Source organism: Phycodurus eques, chromosome 15 (assembly GCF_024500275.1).
Source record: "Phycodurus eques isolate BA_2022a chromosome 15, UOR_Pequ_1.1, whole genome shotgun sequence".
Taxonomy (NCBI): Eukaryota; Metazoa; Chordata; class Actinopteri; order Syngnathiformes; family Syngnathidae; genus Phycodurus; species Phycodurus eques.
The window spans coordinates 7,332,272-7,356,989 of NC_084539.1; the positions used below are offsets into that span (position 1 = coordinate 7,332,272).

Sequence of the window (24,718 nt, forward strand, 5' to 3'; positions counted from 1 at the left end):
GGTCCGACCCATTCAGCCGAAGAACCCTAGTCGATGGGCTAATCCTGTCAGTGATGTGGGTTTCAGAGCTGTCACTGGGTCAAAGGCTATCTCAGAGCTGATGTGAGGGGACCTCCCAGAGACATAACTCCCCACACTCCCCCCTCTGTAATTGGTAAAGACCCTGGGATTGACAGCTCTTTCCCATAATATGCCACGACAATCCCCATGGCTCCTTTGTTGAGAGGTCTACTAAACACATCAATCAGACTACACCATCTTTAAAAGTAGATGCAATTAAATCAATTCCTCCAAGTTATCCTTTTTAGTAAATCACCCCAATTCATGCATAGACTAGATGTTATCTTCTACCAATACAATAACCTCTTTCACACTGGCCATCATAGATGTTCTTTCCTGTGTATAAAGTACCAGTGCAGGATGGAAAGGGTTGAAGTCGACCAACAAGTTTTCCGGCTGCAGACTTAGTTTCAGAGACAGAACAGAGGCTGAGTGTGAAGTTTATCACCCGAGACTCATTGCCCATGCCCCTTTGTGTTGAAACCAATTGTCTCTGTCTTACGCATAAAATTATCTGAATGAACAAAGCTAAACATGCTGCATTAACAATAACTGGCTGGGCAGCTGTGGCTGAGTTGGTAGAGTGGGTAGTCCACTGAGCGAAGGGTCGCAGGTTCAAATCCTGGTTGCTGTTTAACTGTCCTTGGGCAAGACACTGAAGCCTAATTTGCTCCCAATGGACCTGGCAGCACCTTGCAAGCCAGCAGGCGTCCACTGATTTTCACAATGTGTGCATGAATGGGTGAATGTGAGACTTTTTAAAGTGGTTTGGGCACTGTATGGTGTAGATGAAGCACAATATAAGTGCTCCTCATTCACCATAACTGTCGAAGGCACAGGTGAATAAAGATTCTCTTGACTGTTATACCTCTGATGTGCCAATTTATGTGGAAAGCCATGTGTTGTTCCTCAAATTCTGAAAACTGGAAATTTTGTACAATTTGTAATTTTGCCATAATTTGGGGTTTAAAACATGAAAAAAATGTGCCCACAACTTCACGCATAACATCAACATATTATTTTAGAATTTTGAATTTAGCATCCCTCTTTAGACTTCGGTTTAGCCAGCATCTGTAACCAAAACATTTATTTTACTTGATACCTTGAGGTTTGTGAAAGGGGATGTTGACAGTGCGCATTTCTTGGGACTATTCGACAGTGGTGATTCCTTATTTTCCAAAAAAAACAATCAGCAGTAAAAGTACATGCATTGCTCAAATGTGAATAATAATAATAATAATAATAAAGAGGCGGCATGGTGGACGACTGGTTAGAGCGTCTGCCTCACAGTTCTGAGGTTCAATCCCCGGCCCCGCCTGTGTGGAGTTTGTATGTTCTCCCCGTGCCTGCGTAGTTTTTCTCCGGGCACTCCCGTTTCCTCCCACATCCCAAAAACATGCATGCTAGGTTAATTGACGACTCTAAATTTCCCATAGGTGTGAATGTGAGTGTGAATGGTTGTTTGTTTCTATGTGCCCTGCGATTGGCTGGCAACTAGTTCAGGGTGTACCCCGCCTCCTGCCCGATGACAGCTGGGATAGGCTCCAGCACGCCCGCGACCCTAGTGAGGAGAAGCGGTTTGTAAAAATGGATGGATGGATAATAACAAAAAGTTGAGACGGTCAGGTTGCATGACTTTCATCAGTGGTTAGACATCTAGCCATCAAAAGACATGTTTGTTTCTGAACATTAGTTTGAATGACAACTAGGGGCTGTATACATTAATGCAGCCCATTTAACACCAAAAAGCAATGAAACCATAGATCAGGGGTCGGCAACTAAGTTAGGTTTTGGACCAAATTTTTTTCCTGACAATTGCGTGACAAAATTAAGTTTCCATCAGGTAAACCCTGCTTTTCCGACAAAAAACGTAGTTTTTTTCTCGTTTATACTATTATTTCATGTACAAAAACATAATTTAAGGAACTTATTATTTAAAAATAAATGAATTTGCTACAGGCTGTTATTAATTTTCATTCCTGGGATGTTTATTTCGCAGATGGTCCCTAATACAGACGGTAAGCCAAATATAGAATCAAGCGCTGTTGTTGCTGTTATTGCATTTACATTTGTCATGACAACAAATCCAGCCGCAATTTTTTTTCATTATTTTTTATTTTTTTTTTTTTACACAGTTTCAGAAATTGCCCTCCACATACTACACGTGATATAGTGTAAAATCTAGTTATGAGGCCGAGTACGAGCATGTGAGAACTGAATGTTCGTCGAATATCAAACATCTGCCTAACTTTCTCTTGCTCATCCCTGACCACGCCAAGAACAAGCTAATGGTCAGATTTACATCAAGCTTTGCATAAAACAAGGAAAAACAATAGTTAATCTCGTCGATATACCTGTCAATTGTGTCAAAATCCTACAAATGTGTGATTTTGGACGCCGAAATTCAGGACCATTTTGATTTTTGTAGGAACTACAAAGAACAGTCAAAAGAAAAGTATGTGTTCATCCTATTTGCATTCATAAATGCCAAGCCAACTTTTCTCATCTGCAACACGGTTGCAGACACAGCGTGGGTTGCGTGGAATGGAGGTCCACTGTGGCGCGAGTGTAGCAGCTGTGATCCTGTGTCATCCAGCCACACCAAGGCCCCCACCGTGTCACTGGTCGGAAGTCGAGTGTGCTGACTGCTGAGCACCCTCTTTAAGGATTGGGGAGTGAGGTTCCTCAATGTACATTGGCACACCCTCCCTTGTTCCCGTTGCATGAAAACGGGCATGCCTCCCCCGATCAATTTCAAAGCGATGCTCGGACAGAAAAAGTGACGATAATGTGTTCTGCAATTCCCAACTGGCGGGCCATATATAATTGACGGCGGGCCAATAATTGGCCAGCAAGCCGCTAGTTGCCGACCTACCATAGATGAATATTGGCTACCGTATTGACAAAACAACTGGTACCTTGTTTGTTGTTCTTGTAGACGCTAAAGGTTTGTCTGTTTTTGTTATCCAAGATCTGTTAGCAAAGACCAACAAGCAGATACAAGAAACACCTTCATGTGAACATAAGTAGAGACATCAACAATTCTCCTTTTAATCTAATCTATCGGCACTTACAAACTTTATAAGGTATACAGTATTTTATCCGCCTTGTACCAGACTTGTAGAGGGACTCAAGATAAAACTCCTCATTCCTTTCTGACAAGCTTCTTGAGAAGAATGTCTGGGTCCACAAAAGGAATAAATCTTATCAGCGATAAAAGACTTATATGGCTGACTTCTTTGCCGGCATGTAAACGGATCACAAGTATCTTGTTTTACCTTTCATCTATATCGTCCGCAAACATTACTGTCAGCAACAGCAAATATAAGAGTTCACTCTTCTATTCTCTCTGCACTAAATACGCCAGCTGTGCCCAACTCACTCTGAAAAAAAGCAGAGCTTTTAAAAGGAATTCTAGGAACTCTGTGAATACAAAAGGATTACACCATACTTATTGACATTGTTTGGTGCTGCCATCCTGGAGTTCCGGAACTGGATGACAACGAGATCCAAGGTGATTGATTGATGGGTTTAACCTGTACCCATGGATATGGATATTCAGCCAGCAAAATGATATGCCTTAGGCCCAATGTCTTATTGTCTCTCATTGTTTTATTTCTACTATACTCCTTTGCCACAGAAAATCCCTTTAGACTTACAGTATATAAATAAACCTGTCATGCTTTCTTCATTGCATGACATCAACCAGAGAGAAGTCTTTTGTAGTATGAGACGCATATATCTAATCACTAAAAAAGGAAACTTTTTTAATAGGATTCTGAATCAACTTTGTAATGATATTAATATCTTTACTGACTCTCAGCAACTAAGATAAAGTCCACTCTCCAACCATCATAACATATTGGTACTGTGGTACGTCAAAGTCGACCGCAATCCATTCCGTGACGCTGGTTGTGCTTGGACTTGGTCCCATCGAGATCAGTTCTATTTGGAATAATTTGTTCTAGAGTACAAACTGTCGCCATCATAAAATATTTTTTAATGTCTACGTGTGTTCAAACATGACAGACAAGCATTTGGCAGCTAACCAGTTCTGTCCCTGACGGACAACACCAGACGCTAACAAAGCGGTCTACCTTTTATTCAGTAGAACAACACAAACTGATGGACTTGAATGAATGGCAACAGTCTCAAAACAATATCAAAAACATTTGTTTAAAAAATACTGGATCAGAGTCTTATAGAGACAACGGTTATGGAACACAAACTGTAAGTTGAAACTGACCTCAATAAAACTTGTAACAGCGCTAATGATTGCCTAAGAAAAGCAAGGTCATCCACATGACTACTGCCAGTCTCCAACTAACACTCGCTTAATGCTGGACAAAAGTACTTGGACACCGATGGAGTCTTTTCAGATTTGTTTTCTGCTTGTTATTCTTCTCCTACCACCATAGTACCCTCAACAAAAAGTGTCTGAAAAACCCAAAAGAAATTTTAGAACACACAGATTTTATCCTTTGATGCTAACTTTGGGGGCTTATTATTTAAGAATTTGGATGCACTCCAAATTGTGCAGCTTTAAAGTACCCCTGTGAATAAAGTGTTACCATCTTGGAAATCATTCAGCCACCCATTTTGACGTATTGGCAAGACATGGATGGTTCACTGCCATCGTATTTTAACAGAAGTCAGACTTTAAATTTGTTCTTAACCAGTTCTTTCCAAAACCCGTATGGTGAAACTTCTTTACCCCACAACGAAGTGGTCATTTCAATCCAACAGCAGGGAATAAGACACTGAAATAAAGACTTAAACTTTACACACCCAAATCGACTGCAGCCCATTGTTTCTGTTTGTCTTCCATCACATTCACCATTGTCCATGTGTTGCCAGGACAGGAAGTGTTGTGGTCATTTTTGTGGGACTCTGTTGAGTCATCAAACTGATCATCGTGTTGTGTGCATGTAAGTGAAGCTTTGTTAGCCACAGTGGCTCTCATTGTGATCGAGGTACTGGCTGTTCGAGCAACTGTGGTCGAGGCAGGATGTGAGTCACGACCCAGTGGGCATCGGACTTCTTTTATTGTTGGAATAGATTTTAGGCATTGCAAGCTGATCAATGTGAACACGAAATTTAAACAGAAGATGATAAGATGCTAAGCTAATTAATTTAGAGGGATTCTTCATACTTTCTCATGTTTGAGAACATGAGAAAGTATGACGAAAGTATAAGAAACATACCACATACCAGTACTGCATGGTTTAGCATTGAAGAGGGTGTTAAAGGTCTAACATATTGTTTTAATAGTACGAAAAAAGTCAACATATATAAAATATCGAGAGTCAGGCAAACAGCTTTTGTCTGAATACAATGTGTTGAACAAATACACCAGGAATGGAAATAATATGTACAAGACCAGCCAAGGACCATAGCTTTGGGTAAAAAATGTTTGTGTGAATACCATCACACAAATACATTTTACCCAAACTCTTCTTACATAGTAATCAAACTCAGTCTTGGACATTCAAATCCACTGTACTGTATAACCTGCTACACATTAAAACACTACAACATTGTTGCCTTTTTATGTAATTCCATACGATATTCCTACCAAACTTGATGGTTCACATGAAACAATCTACTGTATCTATCAGTCCGATTTGGCCCTAATTGACCAACGCTGCCCTCATCCTTGGATCTTCCTTACCCCTGCTATGATTAAACAAAACATATACTGTATACATGTGTCTCCTGTTACACATTAAATGCGAAGATATAGGATTTATTATGCTTAACTTGTAGGAAACTGTGAGTTTTTAAAATTATGAACATACTTTAAGTCTGGCCAGTTTTTTTTAGACACTACACAGAATATTTTATAAATATTTCTAGCATGTGCAAATATCACACCCATTAAATATGAGGCTGTTATAATTAATCTAAGTAGAACTAAGGAGACAGTATTATCTTTTTTTTCAGATACTGTGTAAAACAACACAATGGTATCATTTCTCAAACATGTATTTACATGTAGTGCATATACCACAAAACAAAATAGTTGACGACTGGAACTAAGATGATAGGATCTTATATTTTCATAGCTATTTACTGTGGGAAACAATGAAATGACATGTCTGAAGCAACATTTAATTACATACATACATAAGTGACAAAGCAAAATAGCTTACGAATAAAACTAAAATCTGTATTAAAAAAAAAAAAGCACTACATACTGTGTAAAACTGTCTGAAACATTTAATTACTTCTTGGACGCACATCGTTGCACGATTTAGGACCTCTGAAAGCCAAAAGCAAAACTTAAATGAGAAACCATGACCATAAATGGCAAATCAACTATAAATGATAAACCTAACTATAAGCCAATAAGAAAACTGTAAACCACACATCTGCAGATGGGGGTGCTACATATTATTTATCAAGGATAGGATATAGATATAAGACAAAGTTTTTTTAAATAACATGACCAGGACAACTCGTCATGAGAGCACCCTTGCTTGCACTTGTACAGTTTTCTGCTTTGCTTGCTTATGGTTTTCAGTTTTTCATTTATCGGTTGATTTTTCCTTTTTCATTTTTTAAAACTTTTTTGGGGTTGTTTATAGTTTTACGTTTTCTCATTTAAGTATTGTTTTTTTCCTTTCAGACCTTTTATTTTCAGCCTTCCTTATCATGCCGACTCAAGAAACCTTCATGGCGACATACACCCGTAAAGTGAGTAGTCCTCAATAATTCCAACCATTTCGCTTGTGTGTTCCTCATGATGGTTCTTTGACTCGCTATGATGCACAAGCAAAGGGAGCGTCTGTGGGTATTGTGTGTTTTGGCTTGAGGAAGCATCACTGCTGAAAAGATGCTGCAGCACAGAGCGTCCCGACACACGCAGTTTTCCACCAGGCTGGTCCAAGTGTCGTTGCAGCGTATAATCTTTTTGTAATTGCGGTTCTCTCTGACGTTGCTTTGAGGCTTCCCATTTTCCTGAAATGCACAGGCGTTTTTGTGACGTCTGTCTATCTGTCTTTCTGTCTGTCTGTCTCTCTCTCTCTGTCTCTCTCTCTCTCTCTCTCTCTCTCTCTATGTTTCTGTCTCTCTAGCGATGTAGGCCCCCATGTTGCGTACACCTATCAGGTACAAACCATCTCCAGTCGGAGTGAAAGCGAGCCTTCCCCACCACTGGTGCATGAACTCGGGGCAACCTACTGTGGGGATGGATGGATCCAGAGGTGAGCCAATTCTGCAGTATTCATAGCAGGCATTTTCCCCAATAGTTGCAGATGAAGTGTGCTTGGAATTGGAGGCTGTAGTAGTACATCCTCTATCTTTTTTACCTCTATCTTGTTGCCCTCAACCTCGTGTCAGATAAAATATGCGTCCTTAAAAGCAGGTATACGCATACCACATGACAAAGAAATAATCAGAATCTGAATCAGAATTGGTTTATTGCCATTGTCAGTCAAAGATACATTCACAACTAGGATTTATTCTCGTTCCAATGGTGCAACATGAAACATAGATGGTACTCATAAAAATAAAATTTCAATTATACAAAGACTGAGAAGAAGGAAAATAAACAATGTCCAATAAGCATAAACAGTGTGCAATAAGCAAAAACTGTGTGCAATAAGCGTCAGGTATACAGTAGGTGTGAAGTTTTAATGGGTGATACCGGTGTATTTAGTGTTAATGAGTCTGATGGCCGGGGGGAAGAAGCTGTTCATCTGGTAGGTCTGGATATGGACCGTAGCCTCCTGCCTGAGGGGAGAGGGTCGAACAGGGTGTGTAGGGTCAGCTGTAAGCCGACCTGCACGCCCCCGTGTTCTGGAGATATACAAATCCTAGATGGATGGGAGCCTGCAGCCAATCACCTTCTCAGCAGCACGCACAGTGAGCTACAGTCTGTGGCCATGAAGAACTGCTCCAACATCTTGGGTGGCAGCTTGAGTTTCCGCAGCTGCCGCAGGAAGAACATCCTCTGCTGGGCCTTTTTTGAGGAGGGAGCTGATGGTCAGCTCCCACTTGCGGTCCCGGGTGATGGTGGTGTCCAGGAAGCCGAAGGAGTCCACGATGGAGCTGGTGGAATCTATGAGGGTGAGGGGACAGTGTGGCGTTGTGTCTTTCCTGTAGTCCACTATCATCTCCTTTGTTTTCTGGGTGTTAAGCTCCAGGTTGTTGCGGTTGCACCAGAACACTAGCCGGCCCACCTCCCTCCTGTAGGCAGACTCATCGTCGTCTGAAATAAACCAGACGAGGGTGGTGTCGTCCGCAAACTTGATCAATTTTACCGAGAAGTGTATGCTGATGGCTCTTATAGGAACTGATTTACTAAGATCCCAAATAGCAGGTGCTAAATTGTGTGTTCACTCACTCTCACAGATTGCTCGGGCTGTTGCCAACAAGTGTAAAAGTGGTGGAGACTGGCATATTCAAAATAGGGTTTTTGTGCTTTAAGTAGCTCTGATGATTTTACCATCGACAACATTGGTTGGTTTTACCATAGACAACATTCCAAGCACAAAATTAAGTAATTAAGTTTGAAGTGATGTAATTGGAAGTGTTAATTAAATAAGCAAAAAATATAGTAATGAGTTACAGAAAATAAATTGATCATTAGGATCATTTTTAATTCATTAAACTCAAGTTTAGTCCGTGGCAATTAGATGTGCAGGTACAGAATGTGCCTATCCTGTGTAATCTGGTGTTTAAAACTTCGGACACCATACCCAGAAAACTGTTCTGGCAGATGTCACCATGAAGTGTCACAATGTGCATGACACAGACACACAGAAAATGCAGAGCTGAAAGGAGTCATATCATAGAGAATATGGCCTGACTCCTTCTTGTGACTCGCTCTAAGTCAGTCCTTAGATCATTCAGAAGCTAAATCAGTCAGTGCAGTTCATCTCAGTTTTGATAAATCACATTTTGGGTGCTACAATATATTATTGAATTTGCATATACTCCCACAATGTGCAAAATAAACTGCACGGCAATTTCACGTATTTGGTGAGCATCCACATCTGTTTGCGTGGACAATCACGTTTTTGAATGTGCAACCCTTAAGTAAATCAGGCCCATAGTGTGTGATGTACTAGGGATGACCAAAACAACACATCACACACATAATCATATCTCCACCAACAATCGCGCATCTCTACTCCTAAACCGACCATCTGTCATAGTACAAAAACTGACCTGTGAGAAGCAGCACCGTGCCATAGGGCTTCCAGGCTGCTGGAAAACACAAAGAAGAAAGTGTAATAGTGGTAGTAGTTTTAGTAGTGGTAGAAGACGCTAGGCTAAATGTTAGGTTGCCTGGTGACTAGATTGTGGTTGCAAACTCTTCTTCATGTCGTTTTAATTGTTGTAAATGACTTATGACACACGTTATACAAACAATCAATACAACCACTTGCTCCTCTAATTGTGGCAGGCAACAGCGCAAACTTCAGGTTGCTTTCTAATTAGCTATCATTCCGTTTCTTGTCACAATCATGGTTTCCGTGGCTTGGCCGAACTTGATGTTGACCACATACAAAACCCTTTGCCATCGCATTTTTCCATTACGATTGTTAGCTAATGCCTCGATCAAACTACAAGACAAATTTGGTCTTTCCCGATTGCACTATGTCCGACTACTGGCATAAAATCTTGCCGTATCTCGGGCAGACAGTGGCAACACTACACGACGTGTATTCTCATACCACCGCATTCCGTTTTTTACGATCACTGGGCTTAATCTTGTCAAATCAAAAACTTTCGGAGAGGCAGAACCAGAAAACATGCGACCTGACACATGTTACCATGGCTATGACAACAACAATATGTCGCGCCAATGTAGTGTGTGTGTGTGAGGGCGGGGAGGCGTGTGGTGTTCGTCACCGGTGCTCGGGACAGGACGTTGATCCAAGGATTGCTTGAGTTAAAGTATGTTCATGTATTATTATTACGATACGGCTTGCAAACAGGGAACAAAATGTTATGTAGCATAGAAAGCTAGTGCCAGTACTAACTGTTGTACGTAAACATGCTGGCGTTCTGTCGAATCATGCTCTAAATCTTCAGTAAACATTGGTTTGTGCGCATGAATAAATGTTGACGTGCAAGTTTGTTGACAACGGCAAGCACGGGAGGCGATGCACCGGTCACAATATGCAATCCTATTGGTCGATGTCAAGCTGCGTTGTCGGAGAGTTGCCGTTGATATGTCACACTACACGGAAGATATCCAAAAAATAAAACATGCGAGACTTTTCATTTTGTTTTCGTAGGACCAAATCGTTGGTCATAGATTATGTCACACTACAAGAGGTTTTGTCGTTCCCAACTAAATACAGTGTATGTTGGGCCCGATCTGGGGAATCGGCCGCAATAGCTAATCGGGCCAATATCGGGGCTAAAATCCTGTCGTCTGTTCTAGGCATAAGACCATTTATGGAGTGCATTGGGAATGAGGCCCGATTATTGGTATGCGTGTACCCTGCTTAAGTAAATAAGAAGAACCCTCGTTCCCTTCGATACTCGCTATTTGTTAGCATGTCTTGTCCCGGCTGATGCGTTCAAGACGACGTGGTTTTCAGCTTCCTGTGGCATTGTTTTGAAGTTGGACTTTTATAACCATCTCATACATGTTGATGCACTTGTCTTGCCCCAGCTGCTTGAGGCAGATGCCCCGCCCACACTCTTTGTTCAGTCAGATATTTCTTTTGCTCAAGTCAGTCATAAAAATAAATTCCTCCTTCCTCCTACTTATACACTCCCCTCTAAAAGTATTGTAACGGCAAGGTCAATTGTTTTTCTTTTTTATTTAGTGTTATATATACATACATACATATATATATGTATGTATAGTATACAACAAAAACAAAGGAATTGACCTTGCCGTTCCAAAACATTCGGAGGGGACTGTATAAGTAGGAGGAAGGAGGAATTTATTTTTATGAGCTGACTTGAGCAAAAGATATAATATATATATATTATATATATGATATGTGCTTATTGCACACTGTTTATGCTTATTGGACATTGTTTATTTTCCTTCTTCTCAGTCTTTGTATATTTGAATTTCTGTTTATGCTTATTGGACATTGTTTATTTTCCTTCTTCTCAGTCTTTGTATATTTGAATTTTTATTTTTATGAGTACCATCTATGTTTCATGTTGCACCATTGGAATGAGAAAAAATCCTAGTTGTGAATGTATCTTTGACTGACAATGGCAATAAACCAATTCTGATTCAGATTCTGATTATTTCTTCGTCATGTGGTATGCGTATACCCTGCTTTTTAGGACGCAGGGTCGCAGGCATGCTGGAGCCTATCCCAGCTATCTTCGGGTGAGAGGCGGGGTACACCCTGAACTGGTCGCCAGCCAATCACATATATATATATATATATATATATATATATATTATTGCAAATAATATTAAATAATATTATATTAAATAATATAATAATATTGCAAAAGGGGGGGTGGAAGGTCTTAGACTGGCCAAGTCAATCACTGGACCTGAACCCAATAGAGCATGCATTTGAAGGGAGAAACCCCCAGAAAAAAAAAGAGGCTGCAGTAAAGGCCTGGAAAAGCATATCAAATGGAGAATGCAACAATCTGGTCAAGTCAATGGGTCGCAGCCTTGATGCAGTTATTGCAAGTAAGGGGTTATGCCACCAAATATTAAATGTTATTCACTTTAAGTTAATTTAATAATGTCTGTTCCCATACGTTTGTTCACTTGAAAAGTGGGTGGTTTCAAACAAAAGGTGCTCTGTCCTGAGTTGTTTAACACATCTCGATGTAAATACCATGAAATAAAAGCTAGAATTCTGAACATTTGTCTCATATTGATCTTTTGATCTGAAACCCAAATTTCTTCAGTGTACAACAACAACAAAAAAGAAATTGACCTTGCCGTTCCAATACTTTTGGAGGGGACTGTATGACATATTTAATTGAGGTAATAACCACAACTAATTGCAAATTATTCATTTTGTTTCTTTACAAGTTTGCAAAATGTACCAAGATATTTTAAGTCTTTAACACTCTTTATGCTTAACTCCAAAATGGGTTTATATGTGCACTTTCTGTGAGCATGAAATGCATACAAACTGTACATATATGCACATTAATTAGTCAATTGCAACATTTAATATAATTTATCCAAAAACATTATTACTTAAATTTGGCTGCCTCAATGTGTTTATCAACGTGGTTCTAGGCTACTGTATTTTGCCTACACATTTCCAGTATTGGATCCTTGTGTAAGTGTACCTTAATTGCAGTGAGTGTACACATGGAGAGACTCCTCTACTGTATGACGTATCATTGTATGTTGTTTGGCAAGTCTGAGTGTGGATGTTTCCTTAACCACCTCCTGATGTGTTAGTTCCAAAGGAGAGGAGTGTGATGACATGAATTCCATGAATGGAGACGGCTGCTCCAGCCAGTGCAAGAAAGAGCCTTTCTTCAACTGTGTTGGTAAGTCAATTAGTGTTCATATTTTGCAGCCTGCAAGTCCATCCTTAACGTCAGACACCCTAAAAGCTTTGCCCGTTTTCTTTCTCTGTCTGTCTGGAAATCATTACGTTTCCAAGGGGTGACTCATCTTATTTTACAGAGCTAAATGACTGGCATATCCGACATTCTTTTTCACCAACAGATGGATGGGTTTCCTGTGCTGCTCTCCTGCTGCAATCCCCCATTCCCTTCCCACTTTCCTCTTCGCCGTTCCCCCGTTGCGAGCGTGCATGTGTTTGCGCATGTACACGACATGCAAGCAGGCGCATGCATGTGGGAGCTTCTGTGAAGTGGCCGCTTTAATTCCTGTCGAATTGCTGGATGACTGCATTGGCATTGGTTTTTCCACCAACTGTAGGGCTCAAGCCTGGGCGCATATGTGTGTTTGTGTGTGTGTGTGTGTGCGTGGTTATGCACAGAATTTGGACAGTATGATGATGGGACATTCGCTCTGTCTCCCCCTACAGGCTGTACAGGCAATATTTCAAGTTACAAAAAAGTGTAAAAATAAGTTAACCTCTATTAACAATAAGACACTGAAACAAGTCGCTTCAGATACATTCAGTTCACTTTGTGTTGTAAGTTCCATCCTTCCTTCTTTTGTTATTATTGTCGATTTGTTAAGTTAGCCATATTGTATTTAGTAGCCTGAACAGAGAATACCTAACAACTGAAACCATAGTTAAATTGCATGTGATTTTGTAATGTATTATTAGATTGTACTGGGTTAATTTCTACAGCCACCAGTGGTGGCCTTTCGTGCTAGCATTGCAAAAAAAGGAAAGCCAAAAGAAAATGCACTTGTGGAGTGAATTATTTAAATGCTAAGCTAAAGACTTGCAAAACATCCATCCATTTTCTGTACCGCTTATCCTCACTAGGTTCGCGGGCGTGCTGGAGCCTATCCCAGGTATCTTTGGGCGAGAAGCAGGGTACACACTGAACTGGTCGCCAGCCAATTGCAGGGCACGTAGAAACAAACAATTCATTCGCACTCACATTCATACCTACGGGCAATTTAGAGTCTTTAATCAACCTAGCATGCATGTTTTTGGGATGTGGGAGGAAACCCGAGTACCCAGAGAAAACTCACGCAGGCACGGGGAGAACATGCAAACTCCACACAGGCAAGGCCGGATTAGAACCCGAGTCCTCAGAACTGTGAGGCAGATGTGCTAACCGGTCCCTCACCGTGCCGCCGACTTGCAAAACATGCTCACAGTAACTGTTCACTCTCTTATATTGGCAAAACTAGGCATATCTATCCTGAGGATTTTGACTTGGAATGTTTCATTGTAATTGGTTTGGTAGAGCATGCTTCTGTAGTTGCATGTCATAAATTGTTGATTGACGAAAAAAAGGGCCGGCAAAAACATGGTCACTTTCATAATATAATGTCTTGAAAAATATGACTATTTATTTTATTTTATTAAGCCTTGAGCGTAACACACAAGGTTTCAATGTTACAAGGCCAAAATCTCCTTATTACTTATAGAAGGCCTTTAAAATAAGGTAATATCTTTTTCCACTTTTTCCATTTTTTGCTTTTTTGATTCAAATTCAAACACTTGAGCCTTATTTAGTGCACTCTCTTCCTTCAACCCCTATAAGTTCTCAGAATACGTCATTTCAGCTTCCTCCTGTCTTGGTCTCACTGTTGCCTCCTGCGAGACATCTGTATGCCCCCTCGGCAGCCCCTCAGTTCGCTGTCCAACAGAACAGAGAACTGAGTTTCGTTTCTTTGGACTGCGCTGGGGAGGGTTGGAATTTCGAGGAGGCGGCCCTGGCCAACTTGGCACGGAATGCCATCTTTCTCCCCCTACTCCACTGAATGGAACCCCACCAGCTGAAAGCGCTTCAGCTGTGAGCAGTGAGGCCCTTCTCCTCCAGCCCCGTAAGCTTCCACTTCCAGGCTTTGAACCCCAGGTGGGATGTCTGGAAAAATGGTAGTTGTATCTTTCCTTACCTCTTGACTTTGTCTGATGTCCCCTATCAACCCCCACGCTCCCTTCTGTCTCTGGAATTGGTTTGCTTCCTTCACGTTATCACATTTCGCTCTAATTTGTTTCTTTTGTTTCTTTCCTTCTGAACCTCCTGGGAATGTAGCTTATTTTTCCTCCCTTCTGTATCTGGTCTGCTGTTTTCTCAATGCAAAGAGATATGGATCAAAAGGATATTCCCAAAGGGTAGAAAACCTTGATGATGTGAAGAAAGAGTTTTGTAGGGTCTGACCATCTTCTGTTCTCTTTGCACCAATTCGCAGAGGAACCGAGCATGTGCTACTACTATGACGGGGATGGCATTTGCGAGGACTTTGAGCGAGAGACCGGCGTTCGAGATTGTGGCCTCTACACGCCCAGCGGCTTTCTGGACCAGTGGGCATCCACCGTGGAGGTTTCCCATGAGAAGAAACCCTACTGCTCGGGCGAGGTGGCGGCTGGTTATCCCGCTGTTACAAAGGTAATGTCCTTTATAAGCCTTCTATCCCAACTACCCATTCATTTGTCCAGTTCAACGTTACAGGTGAGTTTTAGTCGATCACAGCTGACTTTGAGAGAGAGGTGTGGTACGCCCTGGATTGGTCTTTGGTAAATTACCAGGCACATACTGTATACTAGACAAACACCATTCACAAATATAGACAATTTAAACTCTAACCTTACGTCTGTTTTAGGAAAGTGGGAAAACAGAGTACACAGACAATGTCCGTGCAAGCACAAGAACATACAAACGGGCCAAGTTGAGATTCAAACCCAGAGTCTTTGACTGTGAGGCACCACAATGCTGCCCACCTTCACTCCCATATTGGTAGTAGGATTTATCAAGTGTTAACTCAAATCTCGCTCTTGTTATTTAATCATCTTTGCATAGCTTCCTCTTGCATCTCATTTTAATCCGTGGATGACATCATCATTCTTGCCAAACAACTTCTTTTGCCGGTTTGCCAGTTCAGTCATTTTAAAGATTGGGATGTTTAATTATATTCCACGCCCACCCCCACCCCCACACCCGCCCAACCCCCCACCCCCTTTGTGGCGGATGCATAAATTTGCCTCTCTCATTAAAGTAATGCTTCTAGAAGACGGGACACGATGCCATTGATTCCACCCGAGCGTGGTGGAAGCATTGATCTGTTGCCGTTGTGACACACTGGCACAAATCATTAGGGCGGAACATATGTCAAGTAGGCACAGAGCCTCACGTATGTGGAAGGGCTCAAACCTCAAATTCCGCCCGGGGCGTTGACATGCTGTACATAAAATCATCTCCTTCAAGTCCTTGTTGATCTTTTCTGTTCATTGTCCAATCTTTTCACACCATTCAAGGGGTCCAAACCACCAAAAGATTCACAATCTTTCCTCATTTTCTTTAATGTGAGAGTAACTCTACCATGTATCATTAATCTTCTTACCAAGAACCATTTGAGTTTTTCAAAGTCATGCGAACAATTATAGTGCTAGTTCTTGCTACTGATGGTCACTGTTTAATGTAAATGCATTCTTGGATGGCTGTGGTCATGGAGGATTTGAAAATGTATGTACTTACTAATTGTGCATGTGTAACAGCATAAAAAAGAGAGAACCATGTGTACAGAACAAAAGGTCATTAGACATGAGTGAATTTCTACTTGGTTCTCATATACAGTACACTTCATTTACTGATAGCTTTTATTTTTAACGTTACCTTTATAATCATTAGTCTTTGCTAACTCAACACAACTTTGATTGCAATATCCTTACAGTATATACAATGAAATTGCACAATTTTGAGATGAAGATATTAGAGAGCGATCCGTAGCTTTTACATTGCCCTAGGCAGCTTTGTTTACGGAACATGAAGTTGTTATTTCTTACACAAATTGTAGTTGACATGACTTCTTCCTTGTATTGTTGACGAAACCAATTCTGCATGACCTGAGGGTCTGAGGAGGTAGACTGCTGAATAATGGACATTTATTACCTATGTGGGTTTGTCAGTTCTTCAAAAAAAAAACAAAAAAAACAGTAGTACCCTTTGTCAAGAACTTGAGCTTTCTTCACGTCTTTGTACAACCAAAAATTGGTCAACATAAACTTGGCCCTAAACATTATTAACCCTACCCATAACTCCAACAATATTCCAAACCATTGCTACTCCTAATCATAACTCTACCCCTAACCCGAACCATTACTAACATCACCTTTACTATAAATAATCAGAACTATTAACACCATCCCTAACCAATATTATGCCTAACTCTAGCCATACCTTTAACCCTAGCTCTAACCCCTGTAACTAACCATGACTAAATAACTAATAATTTCTCCTTCCTTGCACTTGATAGTGCTGGCTAGTAAATGTGGGCCAATGTTGAGAGCGTTGAGTGACCATGCATTAAATGAGATTAAGGTTGACCCTTTCTCGGATGGCTAAACTGCTATTGTGAAAAAGTTCTTTGGGTTCAGAACTTTGGGCTTTGGGTAGACCTCACTCTCAATCTGTGTCACTTTCTCTGGTAATCCCTGCGCAATAAACGTACTACAAAGAAAGTTCCCTTTGCCACAATCCTACAAAAGTGATTCCTATGCCAGGCAGAGGCAGTAATTGAGTCTGGGTTTCCGCTTCTTTGCTCTCCAGGGCTTATCACAGGGTTTATCAATTGCATCCATCTCAGTGTATCATTGCTGTCCTTGTAGTACTTGTTTTTCTTTCTAGAAAGAGAGGTGAGGCCATAACTAAAATGCATCTCAACATCTTAAGTGCTCATTGGCATGGATTCTATACATCTCTGCCCCAGGATGGATGTGCGCCATCTTGTCACACACTTGAAAAACTGAATGTGCAAATGAGCCTTTTTTAACTAAATCGCATCACCTCTCCTGTTAATAGCTCGCTTCAGCCCATGTGGATTAATTTCAAAGCTCTTTGATAAAGTCTAGCAAGAGATGTCCTGATAGAGGACAGCACATTTTTGCAGTGTTGCAAACAGTTGCTTTTTATATTCTGAATGAGTTTGTTAAGGATAGGACATCATTTCCCCCTGATCTCGTAAACAAGTCCTGTGTTGGCTTTGTGTATCAGTCGTGTTTGATGTCCCACGACAGTGTTGATTCCGTGTGTGTCTCGGCAAAGAGAGCAGCTGTGATAGGAATCTTTACGGATGCAAGAAAGGCAACAACAGCACAAGAAGGCACTTGAGGAGAACGAGAGATCGTGTCTCCGCACGAAATCTCAAGTTCACGGTGTGTGTGTGTGTGTGTGTGTGTGTGTGTGTATAATAGTGGGTGTGTTGAGAGCATTTTACACATAAATCTACATCTTTGACTTTAAAGCGGCTAAATCAATAAAGAATCACATCCATGTATCATGTTTTCACACACTGATCGCATGCTTTTATTAATTTAGTTAGTTTTTTCCCCTCCTTAACTTTCAAAAATTATCACGCAGCGGTGCATAGCCAAGAGCGAGGATGGGTAAGTGTGGTTTCGACAAGATACAAGTAAATGATGCGTGGACACATTGAGGCTCAGTAGTCCATTCGACACAATATAAATAATGCACAGTGTTACATTTTGTTTGAAATACAATATATTGCAGGGGTTGTGGAGTAAGATTAACTTGGATTTATTTAAGTTAATTACAATTTAGAGTATTTTTTTTTTTTTTTTTTTTTTTAAAGTGTTTTGTTGTGGTTTTTTATTTTGTTTGTTTTGTTTGGTCAAATAAAAAAAAATGTTTTAATTGTACCTTAAAAAAGTGTAGGCCAAGTTTAAAATTTAGAGGCCCAATCAGGATCCTTTGAGGGAAGGCAACACTGAGTTGCCGGGTGGTGACTGTTACTCTTACTTGAGTACAATGTTTGGCTACTCTACCCACCTCTGGAGCGGACATCCTCTATTGCTACTCTTACGTTTAAGCAACATTTTTGCTCATCAGATCAGCCAGTTTCGTATTTGTTGCGCTGGTCTTTTGTATTTTCGCGTTGAGGTGCTGCGGGTCGTGGCCCTGGTTGCGGTCCCAGCTGAACCGCAAAGCACACGTATTATTGGCGACAAGAGTTGATCCGCTAGTACATCTTGTATTAATTAGGAGACGTGCCTACAAATATCTAATTAGTTTACGGATGTTAATGTTAAATGTATCAAGCGACGGAGTGATGTTAGGGATTAGGGACAACACAGAATGAATTAACTTCAAATTCAGAAGTGGCCAATAAAAACAGAAAAATATTGTACTTAATATTTTCCTGGAGGATGCATTTGGGATTAGCCGTTGAAGGTGGCAATACTGAAAAATGAAGTGAAACAGACAATGATTTTAGTCAATTATTTTCCAGAATGAGAGTGCTTAAAGAGGAGGATGCTATTCATGTGGCACAGCGTGAAGCAGGCATCAGACGCAGGTGGAGATGGGCCTCGCTCAAGTTGTCGGCCAGAACAAAAAAGCAAAGAAATGAGGCAAATAAAATTTTAATCTTAAATTTGTACATCAACATTTACTTGAGCGGTGTAAATACGTTTTTCTGCGTGAAGAATATATATATTTTTTGCCTTATTGTACTCTTTAGAGTTTTCCGGATTGCTTAATTTATGTTATAATAATAATAATAATAATAATAATAATAATAAAATCTCTACAGGGACTCGAGGGAACCCCCAGACCCCCCTTACAATTTATTTATTTTTTTGTCACCTTTTCCATGCTTTTCCAGCAATGATGCATTCCATGCTGCTTGAAATGGCATCTCGTAATGAAAGGAGTTGGACGCGCTGACAGATGGAGTTAGTGGCCATAAGTTAGTTTGAATGACAGTCCTCTCTGTGTTTGCTGGAGATAATCTTGCTGATTAAAATTTTCAGGGATATGGTTCTTGTTTACCATTCTCGTGGTAAAACACCTTGGAATGAGCAGTCCACTGAAACCCTTCATGGACATCGGAGAATGTATGTTACATTAACGATCCCGTTCAGTGTTTAGCTCAGCTCTAGCATTGAATCTCAGGTGGTTCATGTTATTTGTAAAGATCAAGCTGTCACACAAGCGCACCCTCAACTCCACTGGGGAATGAAATACGCTACTGTTGACATCATGGAGTGGAACACAATGTTCTCTCATCACCAAGCCTTCGAATATGGCGCTTGACTTGAGAGGGATTGAGTACTAACCACTAATCTGTCTATTCGTGTGTACATGAATGCCTGTTTGCATTTATGTAGAGGGTTTGTGCACATTGCAGTTTCAAATGAAACAGCAAGGCAGGTGATCTCCTGAGATGTTTGCTGCCCAGGCAATCTCTGACGAAACCCCCTTGGGCATCCCTTGAGAACACCATCCTTAATTATACATGGGCAACAGAAGAGGATAGTATTTGAGGTCTCTTGCACTGCCAGAAAGTGTTTCTATATGAAGTTCATCCGTGTCAAGGTATCAAACACATGCATGAGGCTTGCATGGAATGATCTGTAATAATAATGGAATAATATTTGCAATTCTGTGATTGGCTGGCGACCAGTTCAGAGGGTACCTCGCCTCTCGCCCGAAGTTAGCTGGGATAGGCTGCAGCATGCCTGCGACCCTAGCGAGGATAAGCGGTACGGAAGATGAATGAATCTTTGCAATTGTTATTGTCATTGAAAGCAGGTAATGGTTCAGAGTGAAAACTAATATACGTCTGGAATTTAGTAAAGTTTGGGTGTGAAACTAACTTGTCCAAACAAAATAAAAGAAGTAATGTTAACTGGTGTTGTATAGTTGGGTCATGTAGAGCAGTTCTGTGACTGTGGAGAGCAAAGGTTGTTTCTCACTGGATTTGTCATATAAATGTAAAAGGAAAAAAATAGCTCGGGTGCCCCTGGAAAAAAATTGTGAGAGTAATGTAACCAAAATGGCTTGGCTACCATTAACCAAGCTGGAAATGATCTTTTTAATAGTATGGCCCACATGTGCTGCACGATACACCTTTTCTGAGACTATTTGAATCAAGAAATTCATAAATGATGTAGATGTATTGATTTGACCTGTTCTTTAATATAAAATTCAGGATAGCAGCCAATTTTCGACTCTTTAAATGTCAATTTTCCAAAATCGTCAAAGAGCCTTAATGTTAGGCTTAAATGAAAGCGCTGCTCATACAGAGACCAGATATGGACAGTCAAATTACAAGTAGGCTACACTTAAATCACCTCAAAGGTAAAAAAGGGTTTGTCGGTGAAGAGAAACAAACGTTGATAATGTATGTTTTCCATTAGTTACCTGAACTGTATTGATCAATTGGTACTGTCATTTCATTATGAACTGGAAAATAATGTAACACTTCTCAAAACCATAAAAGAGCTCTAAAGTTGTTTTCTGAAGTGATTCAACAAATCATACCTCATTCCCAATCAGTCAGGCCCACATCCCAGTGATGTGCGAAAACGCTCTTTACATTTCCACACACTCATGTCACTGAAAAATTCCTTGCTGCATTGAGACACTTTGTTTGAGGTAAGATCTTACATACTCAACATTATTCACTCGTCCAAAGAAGTGTTAGCTGAATTAATTTTGCACCGTTTATTAGCTAGCTCACAATAAAATGAATGCAAATGTGAACATGAACTGTAACTCAATTTTTGTCGACTCATATAAATCCAGCTGCTTGTCACAGGGAAAAAAAGCATAACACAGCAACATTTATCAAATTAGTTTTATCTTGCATTAACACCATGACCAGCAGTTCTGACAAGGTAACTAGCTAGCTAGTTAACTAGCTACTTACATGAATGGTTTGACTATATTTGCAACACTGCTAGTTTCAGATCCAATAGGCCCACCCTAGCTAAATAGCTGATGCCTCTCTTCTATTGGAACTCTACAGTAGTACCCCCTCCGCCCCACGAAGGAACTTGGAAAACTTTACAATCCAAAGCTAAAAAGTGGTCAGGGCTTGACAAATTTGGTCATGTTTACACCACCACTCCATGACAAGCTGGACCGGGGAATCATTACATACAATAGTCATGTTATATCTTAATCTTATCTCCAGAGAAGCATGAAAAAGCCACATGACACACAAACAAAGTGACATTGCTCAGTGCTCAAGTTCTGAAATTCCAGCCCAGAAGCCTCTGCGTGACAAAGGGTCACAGGGATCATCACCGAAGCGCCTATGTTCATCTGTGGGTGGGCTTCTCCTAGCCAAAATAAAGTGTGATTGGTGCAAGCAAGGTGAGGACATGAGGCACCCAAACAGAGTGCAAAGCAAGATGTTCAGAATCAATACACAGTCAGCGTGGCGCTCCTTCAAATGCCACACAGTCATTATAGAATGAGTAGTTGAGGGACCGTCTCACAAGGCTTATTGAGTCAACATCAGCGCTGACAGATCATTTTGCAAATGACGTCATATACCACAATGTCTGTTGGATGAAGCACAGTCAGTCCTTGAGAGATAAGTGATTTAGGAGTGTCTTTCACTCTACAATGTAGATGTGTCAATGCGCAACAATATGAAGAGCAAGATGTTCGAGCACTTCAAGCGAGAGCTCGTAAATGCAAAAACAAGAGACCACGTTAGCCACCATCATACCTCTCCATGTGATCACTTGTATGGGTATGAAAAGAAGAAGGTGTTGGGGAAGATTAAGATCAATTGTGAGGCAAGAGAGCTCCTGGGACAAGTGGGTGAGTCTAGAATTAAAAGATGAAGTCAGATCAGATATGAAAGCATTTGTCCTCTGGTCATTTATGCTGAGGGTGTAGATGTGTGCTGCGGGCAGGCCAGAGCTTCCAAATGGCACGAACTGAAGAACTGAAGTGTACAATGGTCTCCCACCTGATGATGACTCTTTGAATCCAGTGGTGGGTAGTAACGCGCTACATTTACTCCGTTATATTTACTCAAGTAGCATTTTGGAAAGATTGTACTTGTCAAAGTAGTTGTCATACTGCATACTTTTTAATTTTACTCGAGTATTTATGTTAAGAAGAAACTGTACTTTTACGCCGTTACAATAATCAAAATGCCGCTCGCTACTTTTATTTATCAACTATTTTGTGCACGACTTATCTGGTTTAGACTATGACTTCGACTTCCGCGCCGGTCTCTGTTTGCTCCAAGCCAATTTAAGCGCTTGTGATGTTCAAGTCTAGTTCACCATTCAAACGACACAAGTTAGTCACATGACCACACCCAACGTCTTCTATTGGGCTCCCCGGGCATAGGTATTAACACTTGATACGCCAGCCCGGCTCATCGACTTACCTACGTGGCGACCATGTTGGGAAGGTCAACGTTACCATTGACGGCGCGCAACTTGTGTTTACATTTAGATGAAGAAAAACAACAGCTTTCGTGTATTGTAGTATTTGTCTGGCACTGTCTGCCCAAACGTGGCCAGCCCGCTTCTAACTTGGGAAAACACCTTGAGGTGAAGTGCAGATGTTTTGTTGTTGTTTTGGCTGTGCATATTAGCCCACATCTGCCCTATTTCATCACAACTGTCTCTTGGGGTACGTGATAATCTCGCTCACACTCCGCGCACACACACACACACACACACACGCACACACACACAACAATATCAGAATTTGCACATTCACATTTTGTTTTCTTATATTTTTTTATTGATATTCATGCTGTGATTAAAAAAATCAGAAGTTACCAGGTACTCAGTACTTGAGTAGCTTTTTCACTGTGTACTTTTTACTCTTTCTCAAGTAATTTTTTGGGAGGATTACTTTTTACTTTTACTTGAGTTACATTATTGTCAAGTAACAGTACTCTTACTTAAGCACAATATTTGGCTACTCTACCCCATCTTCATATGTTAAGAACAAACAACCTTACATACAGTATTGTCAAATTCATCACAACCTACAGAAGCATCGTTCTCGATTTGGTCACGGCTGGGAACTAGTGAACGGAAAGTGTTGACTGGTGCATCACACCATGCCTCCCTTGCCCCAGCAGCTTACACCTCATGACTGCTCAGATGAGAGTAGAAGTGAGAGGAGTCAGTATGGAGAGTCAACAGATTCAGGTGTAGACTTTTTTGTTGTTTTTAATATTAACAAGATCAACTCAAGGCTAAGACCAGGTGATGCTTATGTGATAGCATTTGTAGAAATCGACACAATTTGAGGAAATTGTATGAAAAAAAAATCAGTACACAAACTCTGTTCCCGAGATGCAAAGGGACGTTGAAGAAACCTTTCTCCATAAGGTTTGAACATGGATGGATAGTCCCATGCAGTTTTGGTCCTGTTCAGGGAAAGACCAAAAGTTAAAATTCAATTGAAAGTAGACCATGAACAATCTCCAGTAGTACAACACTAATTTTTTACTGACCTTAATCTAAATTGTTGGTATGTCTCAGAATGGTAAACGTTTACCTCTGAAATACCCAATTGTTTGTGTGCACGCATGTGGTGTTGCTATATTTATATAAAAGAATGGCTTTTGAGACCAACAGAGGGTATCACAAACCTCAACTTTGAAGCTTTTGTGTAATCCCAATTGAAGGTCAAGCAAACAAATGCTGTGATAGAAAATAGGTGGCCCACTTTTGTTTTACAGCCCCCCCCCCCCCCCCCCCCCCAAAAAAAAAAAGCAATTGGAAGTGTGTAGAGGCTACTGCAGAGCAGATACAGCAGATACACACATTTCAGAAAAAAAAAAAAAAAAACAACCAAAGAAAAAAAAAAACAGTAGCCGGGCTGCCGCTTTCAACAGGAGAGGAAAGCCAGCGCCTTTGGCATGGACTCCCTCGCCAACATTCCCTCAAACCGCACAGACCTCGTCAGGCAGCATGCCAGTGACATAAGCGTGTGGTAACATTAAAAAGAAACCTCTGGGATGGCGTTCCTTTTTCCCTTTTGCTTTTCCCATTTCAATTATTATTGTGGCTCTGCCATGCAAAAACCTCAGTGCGGTCGGCGTGCTCTTTTTCGTGGCACTGTTGACCCCATATAACATTTTCAAGCTGTTAATATGCAAGGTTTTGGCCTTGTTCTACTCAACACAGGGGACCACTGACTGAGGGACATTTATCCTCTCAGCAGACCCATCTGTTTTCAACTTGCCGCCATCGCACATTCACCGATTCCTATATGTTAGAGTGCGGTCGACGCTCCCTTACCACCCAGTCTCTCCTGATGAGACGGGCTTAGGTAAACTGCATAATTGCCCTGCCTCGTTAGC

At 40.9% G+C, this 24,718-nt stretch overlaps 1 protein-coding gene across 2 annotated transcripts in view; it reads left to right on the forward strand.

Annotated features, from left to right (window-relative positions):
* The window catches only part of pappaa (pregnancy-associated plasma protein A, pappalysin 1a), a 114,918-nt gene that overhangs the window by 37,636 nt on the left and 52,564 nt on the right, over positions 1-24,718 (forward strand). For both annotated transcript variants that reach the window (XM_061698279.1, XM_061698280.1), the window contains exons 8-10: positions 7,137-7,265; positions 12,425-12,516; positions 14,819-15,015. In XM_061698279.1, the coding sequence (XP_061554263.1) occupies positions 7,137-7,265; positions 12,425-12,516; positions 14,819-15,015 (418 nt within the window). The remainder of the gene's footprint in view (positions 1-7,136; positions 7,266-12,424; positions 12,517-14,818; positions 15,016-24,718) is intronic.